Source organism: Nanorana parkeri, unplaced genomic scaffold (genome assembly GCF_000935625.1).
Source record: "Nanorana parkeri isolate BGI_ZX_2015 unplaced genomic scaffold, ASM93562v1 scaffold899, whole genome shotgun sequence".
Lineage (NCBI taxonomy): Eukaryota > Metazoa > Chordata > Amphibia > Anura > Dicroglossidae > Nanorana > Nanorana parkeri.
The window spans coordinates 462545-488082 of NW_017307167.1; the positions used below are offsets into that span (position 1 = coordinate 462545).

The following is a 25538-nucleotide window of genomic DNA, read 5'->3' on the forward strand; positions in this document are numbered from 1 at the left end:
CTAGGGGCCCGTCAGTGGCGGCAGAGGTGGAGGAAGCCAGGGGCCCAGCAGCGGGCAGCCCGAGGCTGACAGGGGAGAGGAGTGGAGGGAAAGGGACCCCCGACTAGCCCCCCACCTAAAACCCTGCAGAGTCACTCTCAGGTGGCCTATACAGGGTCTCTGGTATGTACCAGGCCTATGGTGGGCTCTGTGGGGTCTATGGTGGGCTCTGCAGGATCACTCTCAGGTGGGCTGTGCAGGGTCTCGAGTGGGCTGTGCAGGGTCTTTATGGGCTCTGCATGGTCTTAGGTGGGCTCTGCATGTTCTTAGGTGGGCTCTGCAGGGTCTCAGGTGGGCCTCTGGTATGTGCTGGGTCTGAGGTGGGCTCTGCAAGGTCTGAGGTGGGCTTTGCCCGGTCTATGGTGGGCTCTGCAGGGTCTCTGGGGGCTGTGCTGGGTCTATGGTGGGCTTTGCAGCAGTGAGCGGCGGAGTGATCGGTTCTTCAGCTCTGACGTCAGAGCCAGCAGGGGCATTGCTGAAGAGAAGGAGACGGCGCAGGCATGGGAACGTATTCTGGAGGTAGGTACTTTTGTTTTTTGGTAGGGGGAGGGGGGGGCGGGGGCCCTTAGGAGGTACTATGAACCTGGTAAGGTTAAAATCGACAACAACAGATTCAACAACAGAACGTTTTTTGCAGGTTCTGTATGTGGTGACCAATGTGAGTACCTGAAAGAAGATTTTCTTTTTTAAACAGAGTTGGCAAAGATAATTTTTAAAGAATAAGAATATGTAATGGTTTTGGCAAGATTCTGCCATCTATATTCATAAAACCCGTTTCCCATTTTTTAATAAGAATTATGAGCTGCGTCCATGGGATTTGGGTTTGTGTCGATGGCATCAGTTTGAGATGCTTCTGAAATCAAGAATGATTGACTGGTACATATGACCTGCAGTTCATCTCTTTCTGACCTGCATTTGACCTGCTTCAAGCAGGCTTTGCATTCTCATAGACTTGCAGGGGAAGGCAAAACCAATTACAAGCGAACAAAAGCCTGTTGACACCGGCCTTTATTAATACTACTTTACTTTCTCATACCCGGTGTAGTGTCCAGTTCTGCAGTGTTCTCTCCCTGAAGATCCTGGTTTAGAAACTTCCTGTTATGGGGTGACAACTATATCCCAGTTCTGCTTCTGCATTGTCACCCTGTCACATACACCTCTGATGGAATCTATAAGCAGCTGTGCAGACACATTGTGCAGACCTCATTCATCATTATGACCATAATGAAGCCAGTACACACCAATGGAGTTAGCTGGTAAATCCATGTAGACAGCATGTGTCTGAAAAAGGCTGGCAGGTCAGTCTTTTTCAGGCAGATCAGCATCTCTGAGATGCAAATGGTTTATGATACACAGTGCTATTTATCATTCAGGTAGGGTTTTTATCTACTTTAAATGCAGAGGTATTGTGCTTACAGTCAGTGGCAGACCTAATAACCAAAGGGCCCTGGTGCAAGGTTTTATCTTGGGCCCCCCTCCCAAGACAGGGGGGGGGGGCGCGGGAGCGGATCACACTGGCCCAAGACCCCCCCAGCGGTCTCTAATGTTGCAGTAGCATGCTGGACAGTAGCGCTGGAACTTTATTTTTACATCTAGGTGGTCTACCTTTTTATAAATATTCTGTTCTTTCTCTTCAAAAATGTTCTGTTCCCCATTTTCTAGTGAGTCCCAGCAGCGCTCTTTCCCTCACCCCCTGCAAGGGTGCCTTTCTCAGCTAAGCGGCTGCTGTGAAGGCACCCTAGCGTGCACGTTTCCAGCTGTGCCCGTTGTGTGCGTCCATAGACACACACACAGCCTCGCGGCAGGCCATGCCCCTCCTCTCCTCCATATAGGGTGAATGATGGCAGAAGGAGCCTATGGCTCTTCTGCCCTCAGTATCCTCACCCCGCAACCAGAAAGTTTGGGGAACAGAGGATCGCTTTGGGGACTGGCGGCAGGGTCAGCAGTGACACAGGTAAGTGTGGGGGGGACGGGGAACACAAAAAAGTACTGGTTGTTTTTTATCTTAAAGCAGAGAATGCATTAGGGTAAAAAACGACCAGCCTTTAATGCTACCTAAAATAGTAATGCATCCATGTTTGGGGTCTGATTCCTCTTTAAAGGTATCCAGCATAAACAAAATAGAGGGTCCCTTATCCATCTATGTGTCACGATCATCATTTTTGTGGACCCCTTGCCCTTATGTTTTTCTTTGCAATGGTACATGCTGCACAGGCAACTTATTTTTGAATCAAAGGGAAATCTTTTAATCATTACAAAATGTTGAAGAAACAACATACTTTGCTAATGTTTTATGCTGTGCAATCTGGATACACATTATACCATACATAGTAGGAATACGGTGCAAGTATTATAGTCACATAAGATATTTTGGTTTAAATAGAGAAGAAACAACAAGCAGAAACATCAGCAATTTGAGGATTCATTTTAGACCTGAGTGATGTTCAGGTTCTGAAAACAAAGCAGTGCAGGAAGAGTTAAGCCAGCAGGGGTCTTACACCTTCCACTTAAATTCCAGTTCAAGTTTCAGTTTAAATGGAGTTAAAGTCTAAGTTTAATATGGCTGCAGGCGAATATTCCACAAGAATGCTATGTAACCCAAAAATTACACTAGCATTTGATGTTACCATGTGCAACACTCCATCTTCCTCATAACATGGTGGATTTGATCTCCGAAGGTGCAATCCAGCCATTTTCCATCTCATGTGGTTTTGCCCTGCACTTTGTAAACTCCTCTGTGATTTCTAGAAGACTTTTTCCTTTGGTCTCTGGGAGGAAGAATCCAACGTACAGTGCAGTGCTGACACAAACAACCATGAATGGAATAAAGCAGTAGTGACCAAGGCCTTGCTAGAATGGAAAAGTAGAAGTCAGTCAGTAGAAATGTAAATGTGCCATACACCAAATGTACTGAGAGTAATGTCTTAGGGAATTCATTTAATATATACCTAGAAACAACAAGCAACAGTGCACGAGAACTGTATGCATGAAAAAAGGATTTAAGAAGGAAAGTAGCTAAAGACGTGAATAAATGCAAAATAGCAGAAGAGTAAGGGAAGTGTACAAGGCTGAAGATCTATGCAGAGAGGATAAAAGAGGTATAAAGACATAAGACATATGCCCAGACAATATAGATGAAATGTTATGTCATGTGTCAAAGTCTGTACAAAGAAAATCTATATACAAAGGAAAGATGTTAAAACTTTCATGGCTGTTTACACTGGGCATTTAAAAAAGGTGTATCTTGAACTTGAAGGGCCCAGCTAGCATTTTTACATATAACACAGCAGCGTAGTATTGCCAGAGTAGCAACTTCATGAATGCTATTGTATGTACCATATATGTTTCTTGCCACTCTAGACATGTGAAGTTTTTGATCAATATAAACAACTCCAGAGTTATCAATCATAATGCTCATATGTCATAAAACGGCAGAGAAGACCCAGGAGCTGCAGTTCTAGCACATCACCAACACTGGAAATATATATTTCCAGTGTTGGCATAAATATATATTAGGGCTGTTACTGATTAAAATTTTCGTGTTCGATTAATCGAATTTTTTTTTAATCGATTAATTTCAATTAATTATAACGCATATACAGAATTCTTGTCTAACCAACAATGGTAATGGGGACAGGGCCACACAAAGAAATAAAAAAAAAAGGTAAATTCAAAAAAATTAACACGTTCATGTTTTATTGAAAGGGGAGGGTTACAAAAATGGAAAGGTGAATGTCCTCTGGAAGCTGCTCTCTTCCGTGTGTATATGGGCCAGTTGGTTATTAAATAATCCACTCCATTTTTTTGTCATTTGAAATAGCCTGTGGAGATAGTATGTTTACTATGGGGGTTATTCACAAAGCTGCCGAAAGCAGAGAGTGAATAGCTGAATGCCGCTGAGCGGCATTCGGCTCGGTTATTCTGCTCGGTACCAACCAAAATATAAAATAAGTGAAATGAAAAAAAAAAAGAAGAGTTAAAAAAATTATTTTAAACATTTAAATAAATAGAAAAATTAATCTTGATCTGTCATTACAGCTGGCTCCGCCCAGCTGTCATTTGCGTGGAGATCGTTTGGCTCTGGCCGACCTTTCTCCACGTTTCGGCTGTCACTTCGGCTAAGTCGAGCCGAATCATATGCCTTCAGCTCGGCTGCCTTCGGCCAAAAGTACCATTTTCGGCCGATATGGTTCGCTGGCTGAAATATGTATATACAGTATATACACGACACACACAATGTAGATCGCAAATGTGAACTGTTAAAAAATATGATTAAATTTGACTCACCACAATGAAGGGAAATGCTAGCCCAACAATAAATAGCATGATCCAGATGAGGGAGCCGCAGATCATGTATGCAGCTGGACGTGCCATCTGATCAAATAGCTCTGCTGGCATGATTCCTGTGACTCCAGCTATTATTCAGAAAGAAATAAGAAAATAGTCCAATGTCAGAAATACACACTTTAAACAAGATCACTTCAAGAAAAAAAAAAAAAAACTTATAGAACTGTCCTAGCTTTCAAGGCACAAATGCTGGCATCCATTTTTTCGTGACTAAGGTATTTAAAAACTAGATGAAAATATTGCGTGCATATTGTATTTACAAAGTGTGTGCACACAAAGTACATGATACTGCACTTCCCTCTAAAGCCTAAAAGATTGCTGGCATAGACACACATAATACTTCTGATTATTCACTCTTCTAAATATAACAGTGAAGGATCAGAACCCACTGGAAATTTTTCAACAAGCTGGAACATCTCATTGGGTGATAATGTCTCTGACTGTCAGAGGCCCTCATTAGTGCCCTCTTACAGCACAGAAATAGACTGATAATGAAAATTGGGAGCATTACTTGTCATTTATGACAAGCCTAAGGCAAAGGTACAAACAAATGAATTTATCTCATGCTTTCTTCAAAGCAGAAGTTCTAAAAGAAAATAGTAGCTCTGGCTATTACACTCTACTCTGTCTGCTCTGTTAATTAGGGAGAACTCCACGGGGCTCCGCCGACTTTACACTGTGGTCTGATTTTTATGAATGTTATTGGCCAGGGTGTGCTTAGCATAGATAACCATATCTGCGCTCTGTTAGAAATGAGCCCCTTAGTTTGTTAGAGCACCATGTATTATAAACAGATGCAACGTTTCTTCTTCTTTTACTTTTTTTCATCATGTGTTCATCTCAGTGCTGCAGTCTACACACATGCTAGCAATGGCTGCATGACATTTTTCAGGGAAGGTTTCATGATAATGACAACAGTGAAGTGTGTAATATATAAATGTAATAAAAATGTATTTTAAAATGGCCACTTGTAGTCTCCATTGCAGACAGGGAGAGCGCATGGTCAACTCATAACAGGAAGTTCTTGACTAAGCAGTTCTATGGAATGATCATTAGTTGTTATTTTAATGAACATAAAACTGACGAGCATTCTGTCAGAAACTCAAACTAAATTCTTGCAAGTCTAAGAGCCCTGGATCTCATACCTTCATCCAGAAATTCATATCTAAAGCTTTACCACCTACTAACGAGAGGAATATATATGACAGATTGCTGACCTCAACTCCCAAGCTCCTACTACCACCCATTCTTTATCCTTACCCCTCTGTTTGATTTAAAGAAGACAATATTTTAAAACATAGTTTTCTCCCAAACCTCCCCAAACCCCATTCTCACCAGGACGGTAGCGGTTCAGCGCGGTCTCCACACAATTTTTGAAAGGGCGTCTCTGGCCTTTATTAATTGCGTTTCAGCGCTGAAGTGCAATTACAAACGCCAAAAAAACGCGCTCATCAGCATGGTTCCATTGAAATCTGAATGGAAAACATGGTGATCAGCGCTGAAAAAGTAGCTCAGCAGGCGGATTGAAACGTGGCATTGCGCGCATTTGCGTGAACGGGCCCCATAGCAATAAATGTGTTTTTTACTGTTGGCGGTACAGCATGGAAAAATCCGCACGACCGAACCGCCTGGTGTGAAGGGGGCTTTACATATTTGTTATGTCCTGACTGCGGATTGAAACGTTTTCAGATACAAAAAAAAACTGTTTGCTGTTCCTGACATTGAAGCCAGGAGATGTAAAAACAGAAGACGTTTTGTATATAAACATAAATCGGGGGCATTGTATTAAAAGAACAGTTTTCTCCAGTGAGAGTTGAAGATCATCTTGAACCTTGATAGCTCTGTATATACCTGGACCAATGCCAAAGCTCAAGATGTAGGCAAAAATGCAGACCATGCTGAGATATGGCATCCAGCTGACTTTATCCTAAGGAAAAGAAAATGTAATAAATAAATTACACATTTGCAGTCACTTTAAACATAACGGCTATTTTTTGTAGCAATTTTACAGTCACTAATGCTTTGTTTACCTTCCAGTCAAGTTGGTGCACAGACCAACATGCCACAAGTCAAAGTTGAGAATACATAATTATACTATAAAAGGCTCCTGCAAGCCACAACAACTTGTGCAATGTTTGAGTAATGAGACTGTATCCATGTTTGTCAATAGTGAAAAACCTGCTAAAAGAATTGTGCAGAACTAGTACCTGCTGAGATAAAGAGACCATAAAAACTACAGCCCACACTGACATCATACTGTATCCTCCCATCACTAGAGCCCGACGACCAATGCGGTCAATGAATAAAGTCTGAAAAAACAATTACAAAGAAAAAAATAAATGAATAGACGTAAAACGTAAAATGGCACAAACACTAGATACATATTTTCATGGGTACATCATAAATTGTTATAACAAGTTTCACATGAACAACCACAGACCTGAATAGCCTAACTGCAGATTAAACAAAGTTTTATTGGTAAAATAAAAACATTAGTAGAAGAACACTTACACAAGTGAATGAAGTGATGAGCTCACAGCTCCCTGTGCCAATAACAACATAGGGAATATTCTCTGGGGGGATCCCAGCCTCATTAAATATGTAGGATGCATAAAAATACATCTGGGGAGAAAAAAATCAAATGACATGGTGATTAACTTGGGTAAAAAAATAAAGTATATTAAATTCATAAAAAATAAAGATGGTAAAAGAGAAAGAAAGTGAAACATGACAAAGACCATACACATAGCAAGTAGTAGGTAGCCACATTGAACTGGACTCATTCTGTTGACATTTCATTCATGTAAGCAATCTAACTACTATAAGCTCTACCATGACCTGGATAATGAGAACAATCACAGATAACATACACAAAGAGCATGATTTATTAAAGTCTATGTGTACACCTGCACATCAATGATGAGAAGACAAAGCAAATCGTATCAGCACAATATTTACTTTACACCCATTATGCATGTACTTTTGCTAAGTATGCTGTAGCGCCTGAGTGTATGGCAGCTAAGCCACAGTGTGCACAATATGTAAAAAAGATTAATACAAATCCAGAGATATAAAGTCAAGTTCAAGTGTGCACAGATACCATAAAAGAGACAGTAAAAATCCCTAATTTGTGAACTGGTTTGAATATGGGTACGGTACTGTGAATGCAAGTACTGTATCTTCATGCACATGCACAGTATTTCAAGCATCAGCTGGAGTATGAGACTCCATAAGCTGGTATTTGGAATTTAAATTGAGATTCCAATGATAGATCACAAATAACTGTACATATGCTACCTTTTCTTCCTATGACAGCATAGTGCACTGGATTTTCTTAGCTACCAATCAGCTTAACAGATGCGCATATTACTACATTACTAGCAAGTTAGTCACATTTGTTAATTTTATTTTCACTTACTGAAAATGTTGAAGTGTGCATTGCATACTGCACCTTTGGAAGTTCATGGCAAATTAGGACTATGCCATACGCAATGAACATCAACGTATGATCAACTAGGTCAGCTAGATAGGTTCCAGAATCACAAGCGCTATGCATGCAGGCCTGCGATGCCAGTACCATAACGATGTATGCCTGCTCTTCTTCATCTGCTTTAGGAAATAAGGTGCCAGGTCCATACTGTCTGTGAGAGGGGCTATGCTCATCATAACCTCAATTTCACCTTAGATGTTTTTTCAGAGTACTGTGACAACTGTTATGAATGCACACTATGTGTACTGTTTTAAATCTTGCCATAGAGTGGAAAATACAGAAGACACTTGATCATGTAAACCAGAAAATGGAATCACACATTTTGACTTACTGAATCATTACCACACAGTTGCATAGCACTGCTGAGCACCACTATAGTAATAAGCTGCCGTCGTAGTAATGGATCCCGGACTAGACCAAGGAGGTTCCTTGGCTTTTGATCTTTGATGGCTGCCTGCTCTGCCAACATCTCCTCCATCTCACTGCTGAGATCGCAGTGCCCACGCAGCCGCTGTAATGCTGCCAAGAAATGAATTTTAGTAAGCAGTACCTCAAATAAGTTGGAGAAGTTTATATTTTGAAGTGGCAAATTATCCTACCAGTTAATGAAGAATGTCCACAAGATACTCACCAGAAACACAGGAATCCCTGTCCTTTAAATCTATTAACAGGTATCTAGGGCTCTCTGGAACCCATGGAAGAACCAGAACTTGTAAAATAGCAGGAATTGCATTGCTAGCTAATAGAAGAGGCCAGGTCTCTTCACTGCCAAGTATCTCCCTAAGAGATAATCACAAGACAAAGAAAACACATTCAGCACTACAAGCAGTGTTCTGTCTATGGATGCAATATATATAGGGTATGTCCATCTAAATATATTTCTGTTACAGGTGAAATATAGCCAGACACACGCCAGCGGTGAGCTCCCTGCTCAAGATCTAGCTTTGTTTCTGCCCAGTTAGAGGTTCCCAGTGTTCCTGCTATTTATAATATAAAATAAATAATAATTTGATAAGGAAAATGATATTGCAACATAAAAATGGCAGTGTGCAGACCTAACGCAAGTGCAGCGCTCTTTCCACTGTGTTCCCCAAAATAAGATACCATTAAATAGTTTGAACTCAGAAGCGTCTACTAAAATATCAGTTTTGGGTGCATTGAACCTTTAATTATTGTCTGGGTTGATACAGTAATTAAAAACAAATAAATAAAACCCAAACAAATAAACCTAAAATGCACTTTTAACATTGCAAGTAAAAGTATTTAAATCTCGTATATTAGAGAATGAGAGGGTGGGCATGCACTTTGAGCTATTCAGAGCTCCACTACATTGCTCAGTGCTGTCAATCAAACACTGGTAGATTGCGGCCATTGTCTCTTTTTTTGAAGAGTGATGACCTTATTAGTGTGGAGGTGTTCCTTTATTTTCCAAAAAACAGACAAGGGGAGGGTAAGTGACCATACTGTAAGCCCTCAAGGGCAGGGCCCTCCTTACCATCTTGTCTTGAATTGTATTGTAATGTCTTCCTTATATTGTAAAGCGCTGCGCAAACTGTTGGCGTGATATAAATCCTGTATAATAATAATAATACTGGCAGGAGTAGCTAAATCACAAGATGGATTTAGAAAATGAAGAATCCTATTGCAGGTAAAACAGTTTACATACTGTATATGTATTTACGTGTGTATTTATTTACTTGCTTTGAAATGAAAGGGAAATGTTAGCTATTTGAGAGTGATCACATTTGCACCATTGTGTTACCTGATTCCCACTACCTGCCCCATCACCAGTCCAAAGGCAGTAAAAACAGCAGAAGATAGAGTTACTGTGCCACGGAGCTTCTTAGGGGCACTCTCTACAAGGTACATAGGCTGGATATTCATGCTGACACCTGAACAAGAAGAAGATGGTAAAAGAACAAAGCTATTTTTGACATACCTTTCATGAACAAAACCAAAATATATACATATATGCAGAATATGTAGGTGTGTTACGTATGAGAGTTTTCTAACCTTATTCTAATCATGTAGCTTACATACAAAGTTATTGCATGGTAAAAAAACAGTAATTTACATATCATACACCATAAAGATGATAAAGAGAAAGCAGAAACGAAAGTTTATAACACAAATAATTACATAAGTGTTATGAATTCATTAATTTGTTATGAATGCATTTGTTATTGCATTTTGCCATTCATCTTGCTATCCCTTCTACGAGGACCTGTGCGTAGAATCTGTTGTAAGCTTTGTTTCTCCCACTCTCGTGTCACAGATTTCAAGCAATCCCTAGTTAGTAGCTGTTAAAATTCAGACTGAAAATCACACTTTTGAAGGTATAGTCAGTTCTCACAGTCTCTCTACATACAATGACATCAGGTCCATACTGTCTGGGGCCCCGTTCAAACCAGGGCAGTTTGGTCATATGGATGTGTCTGCGCTGAACCTCCAACATAAACAATCCCATACATTGTTATGGAGACCGTTCATGCAATTGGGCGGCACCGCGCGATCTGAACCCCCTGCCACCCTAAATGCTCCCTGAGCTACTTTTTTTGCACTGATGAGCGCGTTTCCATAGATTTTTTTTTATTGCGTTTCACTGAAACACTGAAACACAATTAAAAAGGCCCTTTTACAAATCGTGCGGAAACGCTTCCATCCTGGTGAGAATGTGGCCTAAGGCCCCATTCACACCAGGACGGATGCATTTCAGAGATCTGCATGCGCTATTTTTCAGATCGCATTGGACCAGAATGCAGTCACTGATGTGCCACGTGTTCTAGTGCGGGCGATTTCCAACGCACCGCCACGCCCCCTCCCGCCCCCTAATTCAGGAAGCTGACCGGGATGTGCTCCAATGCGTTCCACCAGCGAATCGTGCTGGAACGCATCGGCACTGCTGTAAACCGGCCCTAAAGGAAGACCCATGCAATGATCTGGGTACAATTAAATGTGAGTACAAGTGGCATTTTTATTTGATTTTTGGAAAAAATCCAAAGTAACATATATACTGTAATTATTTTGTTTCCAAAACCCTATAAAAATGGGTCTGTGAGCCCATATTATTTGAACGAGCCAGAATTGCTGTGTGTTCCCGGCTGGCTGAATAAACCAACTGCTTGAAGATCTGCCCAGTGTCGATCCTCTGTTTATTCTACTTTAGCTTCACAAGGAAGGCACACATTAAACATGTTAAGCACTGAGGTCATATATGCATTTTAAGTAAGAGGGTTTAATAACACTAACTGTATGATCATATTATTTGCTGCAGGTAAGACTGGAAGAGATGATTTAAGAATAGCATGTTAAGTTTTTTCATTGGTTGTTAATACATACATTGTACAAGATGATCCTTGCTTAAAATTTCACTGGACAGCTAGCTGCTCCTTAGGAATTCAGAAAAGAGGTTTAGGTACTTCATATTAAAGCTATCATGGATTGAACCTTTTCAGTTTTGTGCTGAAACATCCCTATTGCCTTTTTCAACCTTTGTGTGTTATTTCATAAATTATTCACCTGAATTCACCCCAGCCAATATTCTTCCCAGTATGATCATCTCAAAAGACTTGGCGAGATGGCTGAAACCACAGAGCACTGCTGACAGGACTATGAAAATGTTATTGAAGAGCAGAGACTTCTTTCTGCAGAGAGAACATACTGCTGCATTAAGGAACCTGCAACTATGTTTTGAAAAAGCGGTCTCAATGATCTGGAACTTGTGCCACAACATACAGTATATTACATTTTGCATTGACTTGTATCTTTGCCTCTGGCCATCCGTGCAGGATAAAGCAAAAGTGTGCTTTAGAGCTCTCATCCCCAGCAGCACATACTTCTCTTTCTTTCACTCTCTCATTCAATTTCCTTGTGAACCAATAAATACCCAGTACTTTAAAGGTACAGAGGAGCATGGGACACATTCCAGTTCCTCTCATGTGACAGCATGCAGCCAGTGGCGTCACAAGGGGGGTGCTTCCCGCACCCGGGTGACACCAAAATGACTAACAGTCAATTTGGTGACACCCCCTCTGAAAAGTCGGGCACTCTGTCATGGAGCACAACAGTATCGGGGGACAGGAAGGGACCCGGCAGCATACCTTATCCCGCTGGGTGAACGTCCTCTCCTCCCTCTGCCAGCGTCGTCATCACACATGCGCGATGACGACACGGTGGGGTATCACCCGGTATCCGCTCCGGGTGACATCCGGCCTCGGGATGCCCCTGAATACAGCATTTGTGTTTGGTCATTGGCTCAGCGCTGTCTCATGAGGGCAAGAGACCTAAGCCCTTTGTAAGTTCTCACTGGACCAACTTGGAACTTACAAAAGGCTTCTTTGCTTCTTTCCTCACTCTCAGTGGCTGACTGCATTTGCAGGGTAGCATAGGAAAGGTGAATATATGTTGCTGGGAAGGGGGGCATTGAAGTAAATGTGTTGGTTTGTCCTGCATTGAACATTTATATCCTAAAATATCAAATCCCTAAAATCAAATACATGTAAGTTTTTTGTTTTACCTTTTTTTACATTTTGTTTGGGTACTGTTGTGATTTACACACATCAGCCAGGAAAATCGCTCTGTTGCATCCTGATTAAGCTTCTCTGGAGGTGAGGAGGTAACACAGGAAGCTACAGTACATTGCAGAACCAAAAAATAAAGCTGGCCATAAACCTGGTGTTTTTTCGAGAAAAAACACTTAATTACCCCGTTTACGCTAAACGGCATGGATCTTCCCTGCCGAGCTATTGTATTCAGCAGTGGCTGCTGAATACCCGAAGACTGCCTTCCTGTGCTCGGATGCAGGCACTGTTCAGCTGAGAATTTTCAGACTAGCTCCTTCGACATAAGCCAACTGAAACATTGACCTTTCGTCAAGGGGGGCTGACAGGGTCCCCCAATGCTCACATTTTGCAAAATTTGAGCAGTGTGTGGCCAGCTTAATGGTGTCACCTGTCAGTTTGTGGAGTGTGACATAAGTGAGGCTGGTTATTCACAATCAAAAATTATTTCGCAAGTAAAACAGTAAATATGATATATTTTCATTTTTATTTATCTGTTTTCCTGGAGTTTCATTTGTAATCTAACAAGCTGGAGGTAAATCTTAAGGTGGTCATACAAAGTGTGAATTCCACCCGATTCCTGGAAAAACTGCCGGCCTGCCGGCACCCTTTTGTCCAGCATCAGCTGATAGAAGGTGCTAGTCGGAAATTCTAAGCCAATGAACTGATGCTTCTGTTCGGGTATCGTAACAGCAGTTGGTGGCCGCTGTCAGAATACAAAGAAACATCAGGGGAAAAAATACAGCAGTATATGGCCAGCTTTAGTGAGAACCCCTGCTTGAGAGATCACTGCATAACAAAGCAAGCCCTCATTGTTTTATTGTTATAGGAAGATACAGTCACAGATTTCAAAAGCAGTGCTACTTCAAATACTTATTACCGTCCAAGCTTGATAGCCATTGGACCTGCAAGCAGTGCTCCCAGGAACCCACCCAGTGGGTACACAGACACTATTATGGACCAGATCAGGGTGATGATCCAACTGTCCAACTCTGATCCTCTGCGTTCCCGCAATGTTTCATTCACAAATTTCTGAATATGCTGTAACAGGAGTGAGAAGAACATAATTGTTACTGAGACACTCGTAGTGTGGCAGCAATGATAAGCACTTTGATAAGCATTGTAGTGTCATTTAATAAATTGGAATGTGAACAGCTTTGGGCAATGAAAATATATATATTTACACACACACACACACACACACACACACACACACACACTGAAATGGCTCTACTTATCCAATAAGACAATGCTCTCTTATATTTTGTTACAAAGCTCATACTTAAAGAAGAACTATGGGGTCAGTGTTTTTCCCCATAGTTCTCCTTCGGGTAACATATAGAATAAAAGAAGTCTAACAGATTCCTTAGGGTGGATGAACACGATGTTAAGCGTGGATGGACAAAACTCCCCTGCTGGCTATTATATTTTAACAGCCAGCAGAATACCCAAATGGTGGCTGCAGCTGATTGGCCGCAGAGTCACTGTTCAGCCGACAATTTTCGGCCAGGCTACATTGACAAAAATTGATTGAATAATCGACTTTTGTCAAGTCAAGAGGTCCCAGAAGTCCACACAGAGCTTGAATTTTTGGCCGAGTCAGCAGGACTCTGCTAAAATTCAAAAAGTGTATGGCCAGCCTTAATCATAAATCTATCCCTCCCCATCTGAAGCCATATAGTCTAAGCAAAAACATATTTTTAGTTTTGGATAGTGTAAGTAATGATTAGAATCCTTATCAGGTTCAATTGCTATCTGGGGCTCCATTAGAGAGCTTTCCTCTCACTTACTGTCATGGTGACAAAGATTCACCAGACAGGAAGTGGTGTAAAATCTGCAACAGGGACAAAGCAAGAAAAGCCGACAGGGGTTCTAGCCTTTCCCTACTTAAACAAAAAAAGCATTTTCATTTCTGGGTGTTCTGCTGTTGGAGAATTCCCAGTCTGGTGAAACAGTTGTCACTGAGACAGGAAGTGAGGGGGAATCACTCCAGAGAGCCCTGGATAGCAGTAAAACCCAACAGGGATTCTAATCCTTCCCCACTCTATACAGAGCTACAAAAAATTTAGTTTTGACCATATTTTTACTAAAGAATGACAGTGAAAGTAAACCTAACACAAACCTGGGCCCTGAAAACTAAACAAAACACAAACTTTTCATTCAGTTAAAACAGTATGCAGATCCAGAGATACAGCATATTCACATTATATGTATATCTTGATGTTTCATGCCAAAGCAATATCCTATCCTGAGCCTCGCTGTTTCTCTATTAGGGCCAATACCCACCAGCTGCTGCGCTAAAGGCACACACGTCGCACTGTGCACTTTTTTTTGGTAGAACTTTATTGAAAAGTCACAAGTAACATTTCATTCAGTTCTACGGGCAGAGCTGGGTGTGAGTTGGTTGTTCCGTGTCAAATCCCACGTTGTTGAAAAAAAAAAATACAGCATGCCATATTTGTTTTTCAGTGCACACCGCCGCGTTCCCATAGTGTGACCCAAGCTCCTCCATGACTAGGCAAATTGCCTTGTCATGGAACGTTTGGGCTGTGCTAGACACAACGGCCAGCCCTGCCCCAACGCATATGGTGTCAATCACCCCCTAATGTGATGAGTGACTTTACCCACCAATAGGTAGAAGAGGACTGTAATAGGGTATCCGCCGGCCTCTCCAACCAGCGGCGTGACGTCACTAGGAGACCGAGGTGGAGCACGGCGCGCTCGGCTCCTCCCCCTCCGGGATCTCCTCCTCCTTAAAATGACGCGAGTTGCAATGGCTCGGCGTTCTAGTGTTGCGAACGTCGAGCCAGTGCAACTTGCCTGAGACCAAAGGACACGTGAACCGGCATCTCTGAGGCCAACCAGCCACTCACCTCAAATAACCGCCCTGCGGTCACCACCGGGTGCTTCACAGGGAACGCTCCCTGCTCTCATCTAACTCCACACTCGGATAGCCGCTGAGACCCCTCTCTGGGACTGCCTGGAATCCCCAACAGCAGCTTCCGGGCTAGCTACTGGACTGATAAACCATCATAACTGCAAGTACCTATGCCTTTGAGGCTAAACTATAGCAAGTGTCAGCAGTAATTCAAATCTGCATCTGCTTAAAAGTGATACCATCATACTGCTACTCCGTTGCAATTGTATCAGTTAAGGCAATACTGTGGTTCTTATACAACCTCTCTAAGTTGTCTCCCTGGAGAGTGTGGGGTTAATGTGACTACAGTTACTAAATAGTACTCATAAGATCTGATTGTTGGTGGGTGACCACATCCATATGAAATACTGCTAACATACCTAGGTGGGACTCCCAACCTCCCATCCTACACTGTGATTGGCATATGATGTGTTAGAGGGTTCCACCATCACTCCTCCACATACAGAGTGCATACGGGAACCCTTGATCTGAGCCAAATCACACACACAGGTGCTTAGTTAATTCCGCAGCTGTGATCCAACCTAACCTCCTCGGCTTGAGCGTTACAAGGACAGTGACAACATTTACAGGAAAAATGAAGATCTGCATTTATATTTACCTGCCCATTCAGTTTACAGTAAAGGTAAGCTATGCTTTATATTTTCCTATCACATGCCCAGTTTAAATTCCCCATGCACATTTAGTTGGAAACAATGGAAAGAAAAACATGAGACTATATTCTTTTTCAATAGCTGCATACTCACAGTTGTGGGGGCATTGATTATGGTAAGATTATATCCATACTGAAAGGTTCCCCCAATACCAGCAGCGCACATAGTAAGAAGCAGCACCCATCCCTAAAACAAAGAAGTAAAGCAAAGTCACTTTTTTATATTACAAAAATACAACATACAACTCATTATCTGAAGTAGCCGAATTAAACCTTTGAGCAATAGAGCCCCAACCAGCATCTACTTGCTTATAGCGTCTAATGAATAACAAAGTCATTGTATTTTTTCTGTTTTTCTATGGCTCTGATCACTTAAACCAACAGTCCATTTTGATCTGGATACTCACCACATCATAGGCACATTAGCAATAGACATTGGCTGTGGCTGCGCTGCCCAAGTGATTTTACTCAGATACGTCTAACACTTTTCTAACAATATAAACCAAGATATTCCAGAGCTTTTGCACGCTTTTGTATCTCTAGGCAAAACTTTTTGTTAGTATTGGATAGTGTGGGTAAGAGTTAGACCCACTGTCAAGTTTGTGTTGCTGTTTGTGGGGAGATTCACCCCTCATTGTCACTGAGAAAGAAAGAGGGGAAACTCAAAATGTTTGAGGAGAGGGGAAATCTTCCAATGTAGACTCCTGTACGAGGGACGGCTGTCTGAGACGGGAATTCCCTCACTTTGGGAAATTTCCCCCCTGGAAGCAGAAATAACTAGGCAGGGCTTTCCTACTCTATCCAAAAATGCAAAAAAAAGGTTTTGGCTATTCATATACATTATTTGTCCAAAGCTACAGAATGTCCATCAGATACAATAAAATAGGGTGGTGATTTGCTTATATCTGCAGTGAGAACAATAGAGGAACAGCTCCAAACCTAAAACGTGTTAATTTTAATTAACACTTTTTAGGTTTGGAGCTGTTCCTCTATTCTTTCATCCAGCAAGAATATGTTTGACTGTGACTTTTTAAAAGATAACTATGGGGTAAGTGTTTTCCCCCATAGTTCTCTTAAGGGTCACGGGAGGACATATACTAGCGTCCTCCCGTGACCCAAAGCTCAGTATATTGCGAGCTACAGCTCACTGTATACTGAGACCGCCGCAGCAGAGACAGATCCAACAATATTCGAAAAATGGATTGTCCCCAAATTATAGAAATCCCTTATTCGGAGCTGGTTCAGTAAACAGGTAGAAAGGTATATAATTTATCAAATTGAATATTTAATCGTAGAAAAACTTAAACAATACATCCACAACAAAACATTTAAAAACAATTAAAAAACTTCCCTTGGGTAAACAGTGGTTAAAGAATCATGGATGATCTGCAGGCCAACTAATGTGGCATGAAAGGTTAGAGCAGATACATACAATGTAATTCATGTACGGATACAGAGTATCCCAAGTTACTCACAGCTCATGTAACTCAGGGAGCTCGGGGAGAGACAGTCCTGCTCGAGTCCCACAGCGCTGAATGATTTAATTTGCTTCAATAAGCGTATCCAGTAGTAGTAGTTGGGATCCAGAGATAGGGATATGTGAATAGGGCTAAAAAATGTAAGCGCCCTTCCCTTTTCCCCTGCTTGGGACTCTCACTAGCCCTCGGGCTTGAATTTCAAATTTGAGAGCTATCCCAAAAGCACTTCCATATATGTGTGTGCGGCCGCACAGTGAACAAAGCGGAAAGGTAGATGCAGGAGTCTCGACGGTGGAAAGTTTCCAGGTGCCGTATTGGATCCACAGGCTGTGTAGATAGCGCAAACTGTCGTCCGGTCGTTTTTTCTCTCAATCTCTGCTGGATTGATGTAAAATCCGATGCAGCTAGACTCAGACCATATCCGAGCCGGCTGCGCTCTGTCTCCGCACTTCGAAGCCCAGCTAAACAATGCTTCTGCAAAGACTAATGTGCGGGATGAGCAGTAAATGTACTCTGTATCCGTACATGAATTACATTGTATGTATCTGCTCTAACCTTTCATGCCACATTAGTTGGCCTGCAGATCATCCATGATTCTTTAACCACTGTTTACCCAAGGGAAGTTTTTTAATTGTTTTTAAATGTTTTGTTGTGGATGTATTGTTTAAGTTTTTCTACGATTAAATATTAAATTTGATAAATGATATACCTTTCTACCTGTTTACTGAACCAGCTCCGAATAAGGGATTTCTATAATTTGGGGACAATCCATTTTTCGAATAGTTTTGCTGAAACCCTGGGGACTGGTATACTATATATTAATATTGCTTTGGCGTAACTCCATTATGTTCCCTTTTCTTTTTTGCATAAATAGATCCCAACAATACCGTCTGGATCCACCCAGCTGTGTGAGTGACAGCTGGCTCTGCCTATCTAGAGGCAGAGCCAGCTGTACCTGCCCTCTCCGTTCCTCAAGTTAGCACTGGAGGATCATAGAGGGGAGGGGGGGGGATCCCTGCAGGGAGTGGTGACTGACAGTCACGGCTTTCTGCAGGCAGATGATCGAGAAGTGAGTGAACGACGGTATGTGTTTGCTCACTTCCCGATCTATTGAGCCGACGTGTGACAGTGTCATTGTCACAGGTCGGCTCTAACTATGAGGATGAGTGCAAATCACTCACCTCATAATTCTCCTTTAACTAAACTGATAAGCTGAAACAGCCTATAAGCATGTCGATGGGCTTTGTGCTTGTGCTTATTAAATCAGTTTGACATCAGTTTGAAACGCTTCTGAGATCATTCAGAATGCATTGACTAATGTCTGTGAGGTGCAGTTGATCTCCTTCTGACCTGCCTAAAGCATCTTTTGCATTGCTATAAACCCGTTTAAAGTGGATAAATGTCAATATATCTGCCATCTATTTCTGCAATTTGCAGTCACCACTATTATTATTATTCAGGATTAATATAGTGCAAACAGTTTGCGCAGCGCTTTACAATATAAGGAAGACATTATAGTTACAATAACATTCAAAACAATTTGGTAAGGTGGGCCCTGCCCCTGAGAGTTTACCATAAAACAGAAAATGCCATACACTACAATAAAACTACATATCTGTTCACCTCAAACGACTTGACTACCCAGAATGTGGTCAACTAACAAAAAAAAAAACACACTTTAAAGACTTGCGTCACTATCAAAACACTAAATTCGAGAAATGTTTATGTTAACATTTTAAAACATATTTTATGTTTTATATATTATGACAGCTACATTTTAACAAGAAACAGATACAAATGCACAGTATCTTCAATCACTACATTACAAAGACTGAAAATGTATTTCCCATGACCCTGGTAATAGGTTTAACCATAATAGAAGCTGACCAGGAAAAAAATTGAACTTGAGCCACCGTAGTTAGGTAAAAAGATTACCAGACTGCAATAATCCTGATGGGAGAACAGATTTGCTATGTATTTATACAAAGCTCAAAGCAAAATTCAGATGCCAAGCTAGGCTTAACGGTACTCATGCAGTATTAGGTTTTCCAACTGATGAAAAAATAAAAATAATTTTAAAGTGTTATTATAAACATTTGACAGTGTTAACTTATGTATTGGGAAGTACAGTAGCTTTGAGAGATATTAAAGTGGAAGTTCACCCTGGAAGCACTCGATGAACATTAAACAGCCACATAATACATATACCTTCATAAATGCATAGCCACAGCATGCAACTCATGGGGGCTGAGTTAGAAATCTGCCATTCATACAGCACTACCGCCACTAGATGGAGCCGAGGACCGATGCTCCTCAGCGCCATCTAGTGGCAGCAGTATAAGTAAAGTATGCACACCGGCACTCCAAAGCAAATCCAGTAGGTCTATTTATGCACGTACTTGTTGCAAATGCAAAACACCCGGGGTCTCACAGGATACCCTTCATCAGGCAAACAAGTGATCATCATGTATCTTGTGTTTTGCATTTGCAACAAGTACGTGAATAAATAGACTAGGGCTGCAGCTAACGATTATTTTCATAATCGATTAGTTAGCCGATTATTAAGTTCGATTAATCGACTAATCGGATAAAAAAAGAAAAGGGTTCAGTGATGGACTACTAGTTTCTATTGAGATTGTAGTCCATCACGGGAGCAAGCTTGGCGCAGTGATGACGGAAGCCACCTGTTGACACCTGATGCACCCACTTCTTATCTCATGGAGCAGCGGTTCTGAGTGCGATGGGTACACGGACTGTATCTAGTGGCAGCAGTCACTATCCTGTGAACTGCAATTGCGCAGCTTTACGCTTGGCGGAATTTATATAAATCAGCCCAATGGTGTCACCCAGCCAAACCCCCACACATACTTTCTACGTCCTGGGATTGTGATAGAGGCAGCATCGGCTTATGCGGCTCTGCTCCCCCCGCTGCCGCCTCGCTTCCTCTAGCGCTGGCTTCGTTGGCACCACCGATTCTCTTCCGCCTCTCCCGCGGCTCTTCAAGTTCTCCTGAGTCCGGGGCGTTACTAAGCCCCCGAGTCCGGCGCCTTACTAAGTGCATCTAGTAGAGCCATAAGCAGGCCGCTCTTCCAAAACCCCAAATCCCTGAGGCTTATTTAGTTGCTCAGCTGCTGTGAGTGGCGAGTTGTCAAACCGCCGCTGAACGCTGTGCTGCAAGTCATCACTCAGCACTGCTAACTTAGCGCTCGCAGCGGAAGTTAATGTGGATGCAGAGCGCTGAGTGTGACAGAGAAGGTAGGGACACAGCACCAGCGGCCATTTTAACTATGGGCACACCTGGCAGTGCTCAAGAAAGGTGCCTAAACCCCTGACGGAGGAAATCAATTCAGTGATGGAACCTACAATATCATGTTTTGGTGGATGTGCACACCAAATATTTGTTGATAAATGGCATTTATTGGTTAAAAAATATTATCCTCCGCCATTTTGCTTAGCACTGTGCAGCCGAAGCGTTCAGTGAACATGCCTCCTGAATGACTCATTAAATAGGGTTTACACATGCTCTTACTGTGGGTACATTGGCACAATATATTAGCATATTGTAGAGACATTACCCAGCAGCATATAGATAACATGATGCAGGAAATGTAATTCTACCACAGGGAATATATTTTAACGTGCCCAGTGCTGTGTATGAGGTCCTTGAAGGACACAATCCCAGCATACACTCATACAGCACATACCGTTATTACTATGTATACGTCCACATTCAGCTATTGTCACATTTCGTGACGTCACGACGCACAGACGTCCCCGGTGCGGCTTCTTACCTGGCTGTAATGGGTGCTTTCTGCTCGGTTCTCCTCCCCTCCCCCGTCATCCTCCATCTGTACCGGGGAGCCGGGAGGGAGCAGGGCGCCTGTGTGTGTGTCTGTAGAGGCCATTGCCGAACCTTCACAAGGACTCTATAGTCACCATGACCAGCGGCGTCCATGGACTCCTGTCCTACACTCCATACTGCAGACACTGCAGAGCTCCTTGCAAGGTGCCCAACCCCCTTCCTGGCTATCGCTGCTCTTGTGTAATGACGGTGCTGTAGGATAATAGTGCCGATTCTTATTTTACCTCAAAAGCTGGCACTGCGTACGAACATATTCATTTGTATGCAGTCAAATGTATGTAAATGTAAATTACAATATGTACAGAAAGGTCTGCAGTTCTATAAAATCCATCCCATCCGTGCACAGAACTCTGGAAAGCAGCTTTTAGCTCCCATTCACACCTCAGCACTTTGTTGCGGGTTTCACCAAGTTCACCGTTCATTTGCCGTCATCGCTGACGCCTGTGTGTGGTGTAGTTTGCCGTCGTCGCTGACCGTTCACACCTGTGTGTGGTGTAGTTTGCCGTCGTCGCTGACCGTTCACACCTGTGTGTGGTGTAGTTTGCCGTCGTCGCTGACCGTTCACACCTGTGTGTGGTGTAGTTTGCCGTCGTCGCTGACCGTTCACACCTGTGTGTGGTGTAGTTTGCCGTCGTCGCTGACCGTTCACACCTGTGTGTGGTGCAGTTTGCCGTCGTCGCTGACCGTTCACACCTGTGTGTGGTGTAGTTTGCCGTCGTCGCTGACCGTTCACACCTGTGTGTGGTGTAGTTTGCCGTCGTCGCTGACCGTTCACACCTGTGTGTGGTGTAGTTTGCCGTCGTCGCTGACCGTTCACACCTGTGTGTGGTGTAGTTTGCCGTCGTCGCTGACCGTTCACACCTGTGTGTGGTGTAGTTTGCCGTCGTCGCTGACCGTTCACACCTGTGTGTGGTGTAGTTTGCCGTCGTCGCTGACCGTTCACACCTGTGTGTGGTGTAGTTTGCCGTCGTCGCTGACCGTTCACACCTGTGTGTGGTGCAGTTTGCCGTCGTCGCTGACCGTTCACACCTGTGTGTGGTGCAGCTTGCTGTCGTCGCTGACCGTTCACACCTGTGTGTGGTGCATTTTGCTGTCGTCGCTGACCATTCACACCTGTGTGTGGTGTAGTTTGCTGTCGTCGCTGACCGTTCACACCTGTGTGTGGTGCAGTTTGCCGTCGTCGCCGACCGTTCACAACTGTGTGTGGTGTAAAAGAATACACAAATCAAAAGCGCCAAATAGGAACATCAACCGAAAAGTGCATGTGAAAGGATTACTAGGGGCGCTGCCCCACTTCAGCTAGGGGAACTGTAACACTATGAGAAAACAAAAGAGAAGGGCGCCCACCCTAGTGCAGATTGTTTTTAATATTAAATGGCAGCAAAACAGTAGAAACATACTCACAATGGTGGATCAAATAAGAGCATTCAACAAAAGCGTGGAGGACATCAGTGTGAAGCTGCACAGTCAGCCTGTGTGCCAGCACAGAATGCCTGCCTTAACGCGTTTCCTGGGTCACGCCCCCGAAGGCAAAGCATGTCTCCAGACCTAAACCCTATTGAGCATCTGTGGGGCATCCTCAAACGGAAGGTGGAGGAGCGCAAGGTCTCTAACATCCACCAGCTCCGTGATGTCGTCATGGAGGAGTGGAAGAGGACTCCAGTGGCAACCTGTGAAGCTCTGGTGAACTCCATGCCCTAGAGTGTTAAGGCAGTACTGGAAAATAATGGTGGCCATGTAGGCAATAGTGGTGCTGAAGATTCTGCCAGCGACTGTGGCTCTGCAAGAAAGTAAAGATCAGAGGCACGGGTGGCAGGAAAGTCAAAGCTGGACTCCGGGCACTAGCACCTCATTTAGATCTATTCTTCGCATAGGATGAAAAACCACCATCTGTGTGGCAAATGCTTTTACAAACCCAGGAGGTGGAAGCTGAATATCCTGCGGTAAGTGCTACATATAGTGGTGCTATTACTGCTACTACTATAAGTAAGAGCTTCCTGCTAAGGGCCGCTGGTTAATAGTTAACCAGTGACGCACCCTGACTTCTTGCAGCTATGGCACAGTCATGCCCTGACCCACTCCGCAGTTGAAAGTAAACAAAGAGGTGGTGTGATACATAGTACCCTTTACTCATTCAAAAAAAACGGTATAGTGTAAAATAAAGACATATGTTTTTGACAAGTCCACTATTAAAAAGACAAAAAGTCAGAGTGATGTACTGTGGATCAGCGCCAATCATGACAAAAAACCCCCACCAACTGTTGATGCTCCATGTTTATATTTGGACAATTGCCAGCATCCATTTAATTGTCACCTGGGGCATTCCCAGCCCTGTGGCTGAATGTATACAATGGGGCAGGCATACTGGTGAGATCATTGACCAACATTTACCATGGAGTCTCAGTGGTTGGTGTGCTTTTTATTTGACAGGTGTAGTTTCTCGTGATTGACGTGGATCTACATCGCTTGGACATTTTTTTTTAGTAATGGACTTGTGTGTCTTTATTTAACGCTATGCTTTTTTTGTGAATGAATAAGAGGTACTAAGTACCCCTTACTCATTCACGTAGGAAAAGGGGTGGATATCTGAGGGCACCCTTATGTTAAAAGGGGCTTCCAGATTTCATATGAGGTTCTGCTTACCCCCGCAGAACCTCATATCCACCGAGCCAGGTATGTGGGGAGGAGGCTCTTGTTCCCATCAACATGGGAACATAGTGCCTTGCCAGGTGCCACCCTTGGGAGGATACCATCCCCATGTTAGAGGGCATGTTGCCTGGTATGGTGGGGGGCATGCTATCAGCCACCCCCATGCTTTTTTTTCCTAACTATACAGGTAGGAAAATGTCATTTACCAGCTATTTTTTCTTTCTAAATGTCAGTTTTGCTGTAGTACATTGTGTACATTGTACAGATGCGCCACTTTACAGGCAGGCTTAGGACGTTCCCAAGCATATAAAGGAATTTTGCATTTTTCACTTAAAGCATTATTAAAAGAGCTGCTCACTGCAGAGCAGAGAGTTTTAAAAAAAAAAAACCTTTTTTATGGCAGTGCCCAGCTCACCATGTCCCTTTTTTACCCCAAAGCTGGCAAATTGGCCCAGAGAATGGCTAGAATTAACTTTAAAGATTTGCCTCCCATTTACTTCAATGGTGTTCAGGTTAACATTCAGAACTTCTGTGCAGTTTGGTGAACCAAGCCCAGGTAAGTTTAGCTCATCGTTATTTCAATGAATCCATAACCAATATCAGTTGTGTTCTGCAGATATGCTGTGCCATGAATAATAAGGTGCCCATACACCTGCCGATGATCGTACGATTATCGGTAGGTGTATGGGCAGCGTGCCTTCTACTGTAAGGTTGCACGACATTCATCTTCTGAGCATGCTTGAAAACCTGCGAAAATCGTACGATTTTTGGCGGGTTAGTGGCATGCTTGGGAGAAGAATGCTGCAGGGGCCGGTGTGTGCAAGCACACACTGCAATCATCGGAAGCCCTCCCCACAGCAGGGCAGGCTTGCAATGATTGCAAGTATGATCTGCCTGTCCAAGATGGGTAGATCGTTCGAAATTTTAATTACCTTACAACCATCGCACAACGAAAGCTGTGCAATGGTTGTAAGGTGTATGGCCAGCTATACACAGAGGGATTACTGCTCAGTGAACGGTATTGTGCAGTGAATAACTGCTTTTGATAGAATTGCCTTTACCACAAATGGGGTATCACAGGTTTTTTGAAGCCATTACATATTATTATTGGTATTTATATAGCACCGACAATTTACACAGCACTTTACACATTCACATCAGTCCCTGCCCTCAGGGAGCTTACAATCTAAGGTCCCTATCTCACATGCATACATACAGGGCCAATTTAGACAGGAACCAATTAACCTTCCAGCATGTCTTTGGAGTGTGGGAGGAAACTGATGCAAGCACAGGGAGAATATGCAAACTCCTTGCAGATAGTGACCTGGCCAGGATTCAAACCAGGGACCCCCAGTGCTACAAGGCAGAAGTGCTAACCACTACACCACTTTTTGTGGTGTACACACCAGTACTTTTGCATTTGTTAAAAGTACTAAACAGTGCTAAGATATTTTGTACATACCACAGTCAGAGTCCTTACCATTTTCTGATCTTGGTCCATTCTTTTTTTTTTAACAAATGAATTAA

The 25538-nt window shown here is 42.9% G+C and overlaps 1 protein-coding gene across 2 annotated transcripts; it reads right to left on the reverse strand.

Annotated features, from left to right (window-relative positions):
- Window positions 1-2659: 2659 nt before the first annotated feature.
- SLC2A11 (solute carrier family 2 member 11) lies at window positions 2660-25538 on the reverse strand. 2 transcript variants are annotated; one of them, XM_018565913.1, is made up of 12 exons: window positions 25492-25538; window positions 16117-16209; window positions 13316-13476; window positions 11396-11520; window positions 9639-9768; window positions 8508-8656; window positions 8208-8395; window positions 6898-7008; window positions 6594-6695; window positions 6238-6313; window positions 4327-4454; window positions 2660-2889 (listed from the first exon to the last, which is right to left on the reverse strand). In XM_018565913.1, exons 1-12 carry the CDS (start codon window positions 25510-25512, stop codon window positions 2689-2691), a joined length of 1485 nt encoding a protein of 494 aa, XP_018421415.1. In that variant the 5' UTR covers window positions 25513-25538; the 3' UTR covers window positions 2660-2688. The 2 variants fall into 2 exon arrangements, with proteins under 2 accessions (XP_018421415.1, XP_018421416.1); XM_018565914.1 differs by lacking the exon at window positions 25492-25538 and adding an exon at window positions 20798-20802.

What these genes read in the sequence shown, in the direction of transcription:
- SLC2A11 (XM_018565913.1), bottom strand. Translation starts at nt 25,512, where the DNA reads ATGGACCAAGATCAGAAAATG. An exon ending in TGGTCTCTTTATCTCAGCAG is followed by an intron (nt 6,314 to 6,593) that starts GTACTAGTTCTG and finishes TCTTTTCCTTAG; the next exon opens with GATAAAGTCAGCTGGATGCC. An exon ending in TAGCATTTCCCTTCATTGTG is followed by an intron (nt 2,890 to 4,326) that starts GTGAGTCAAATT and finishes TTTCCATTCTAG; the next exon opens with CAAGGCCTTGGTCACTACTG.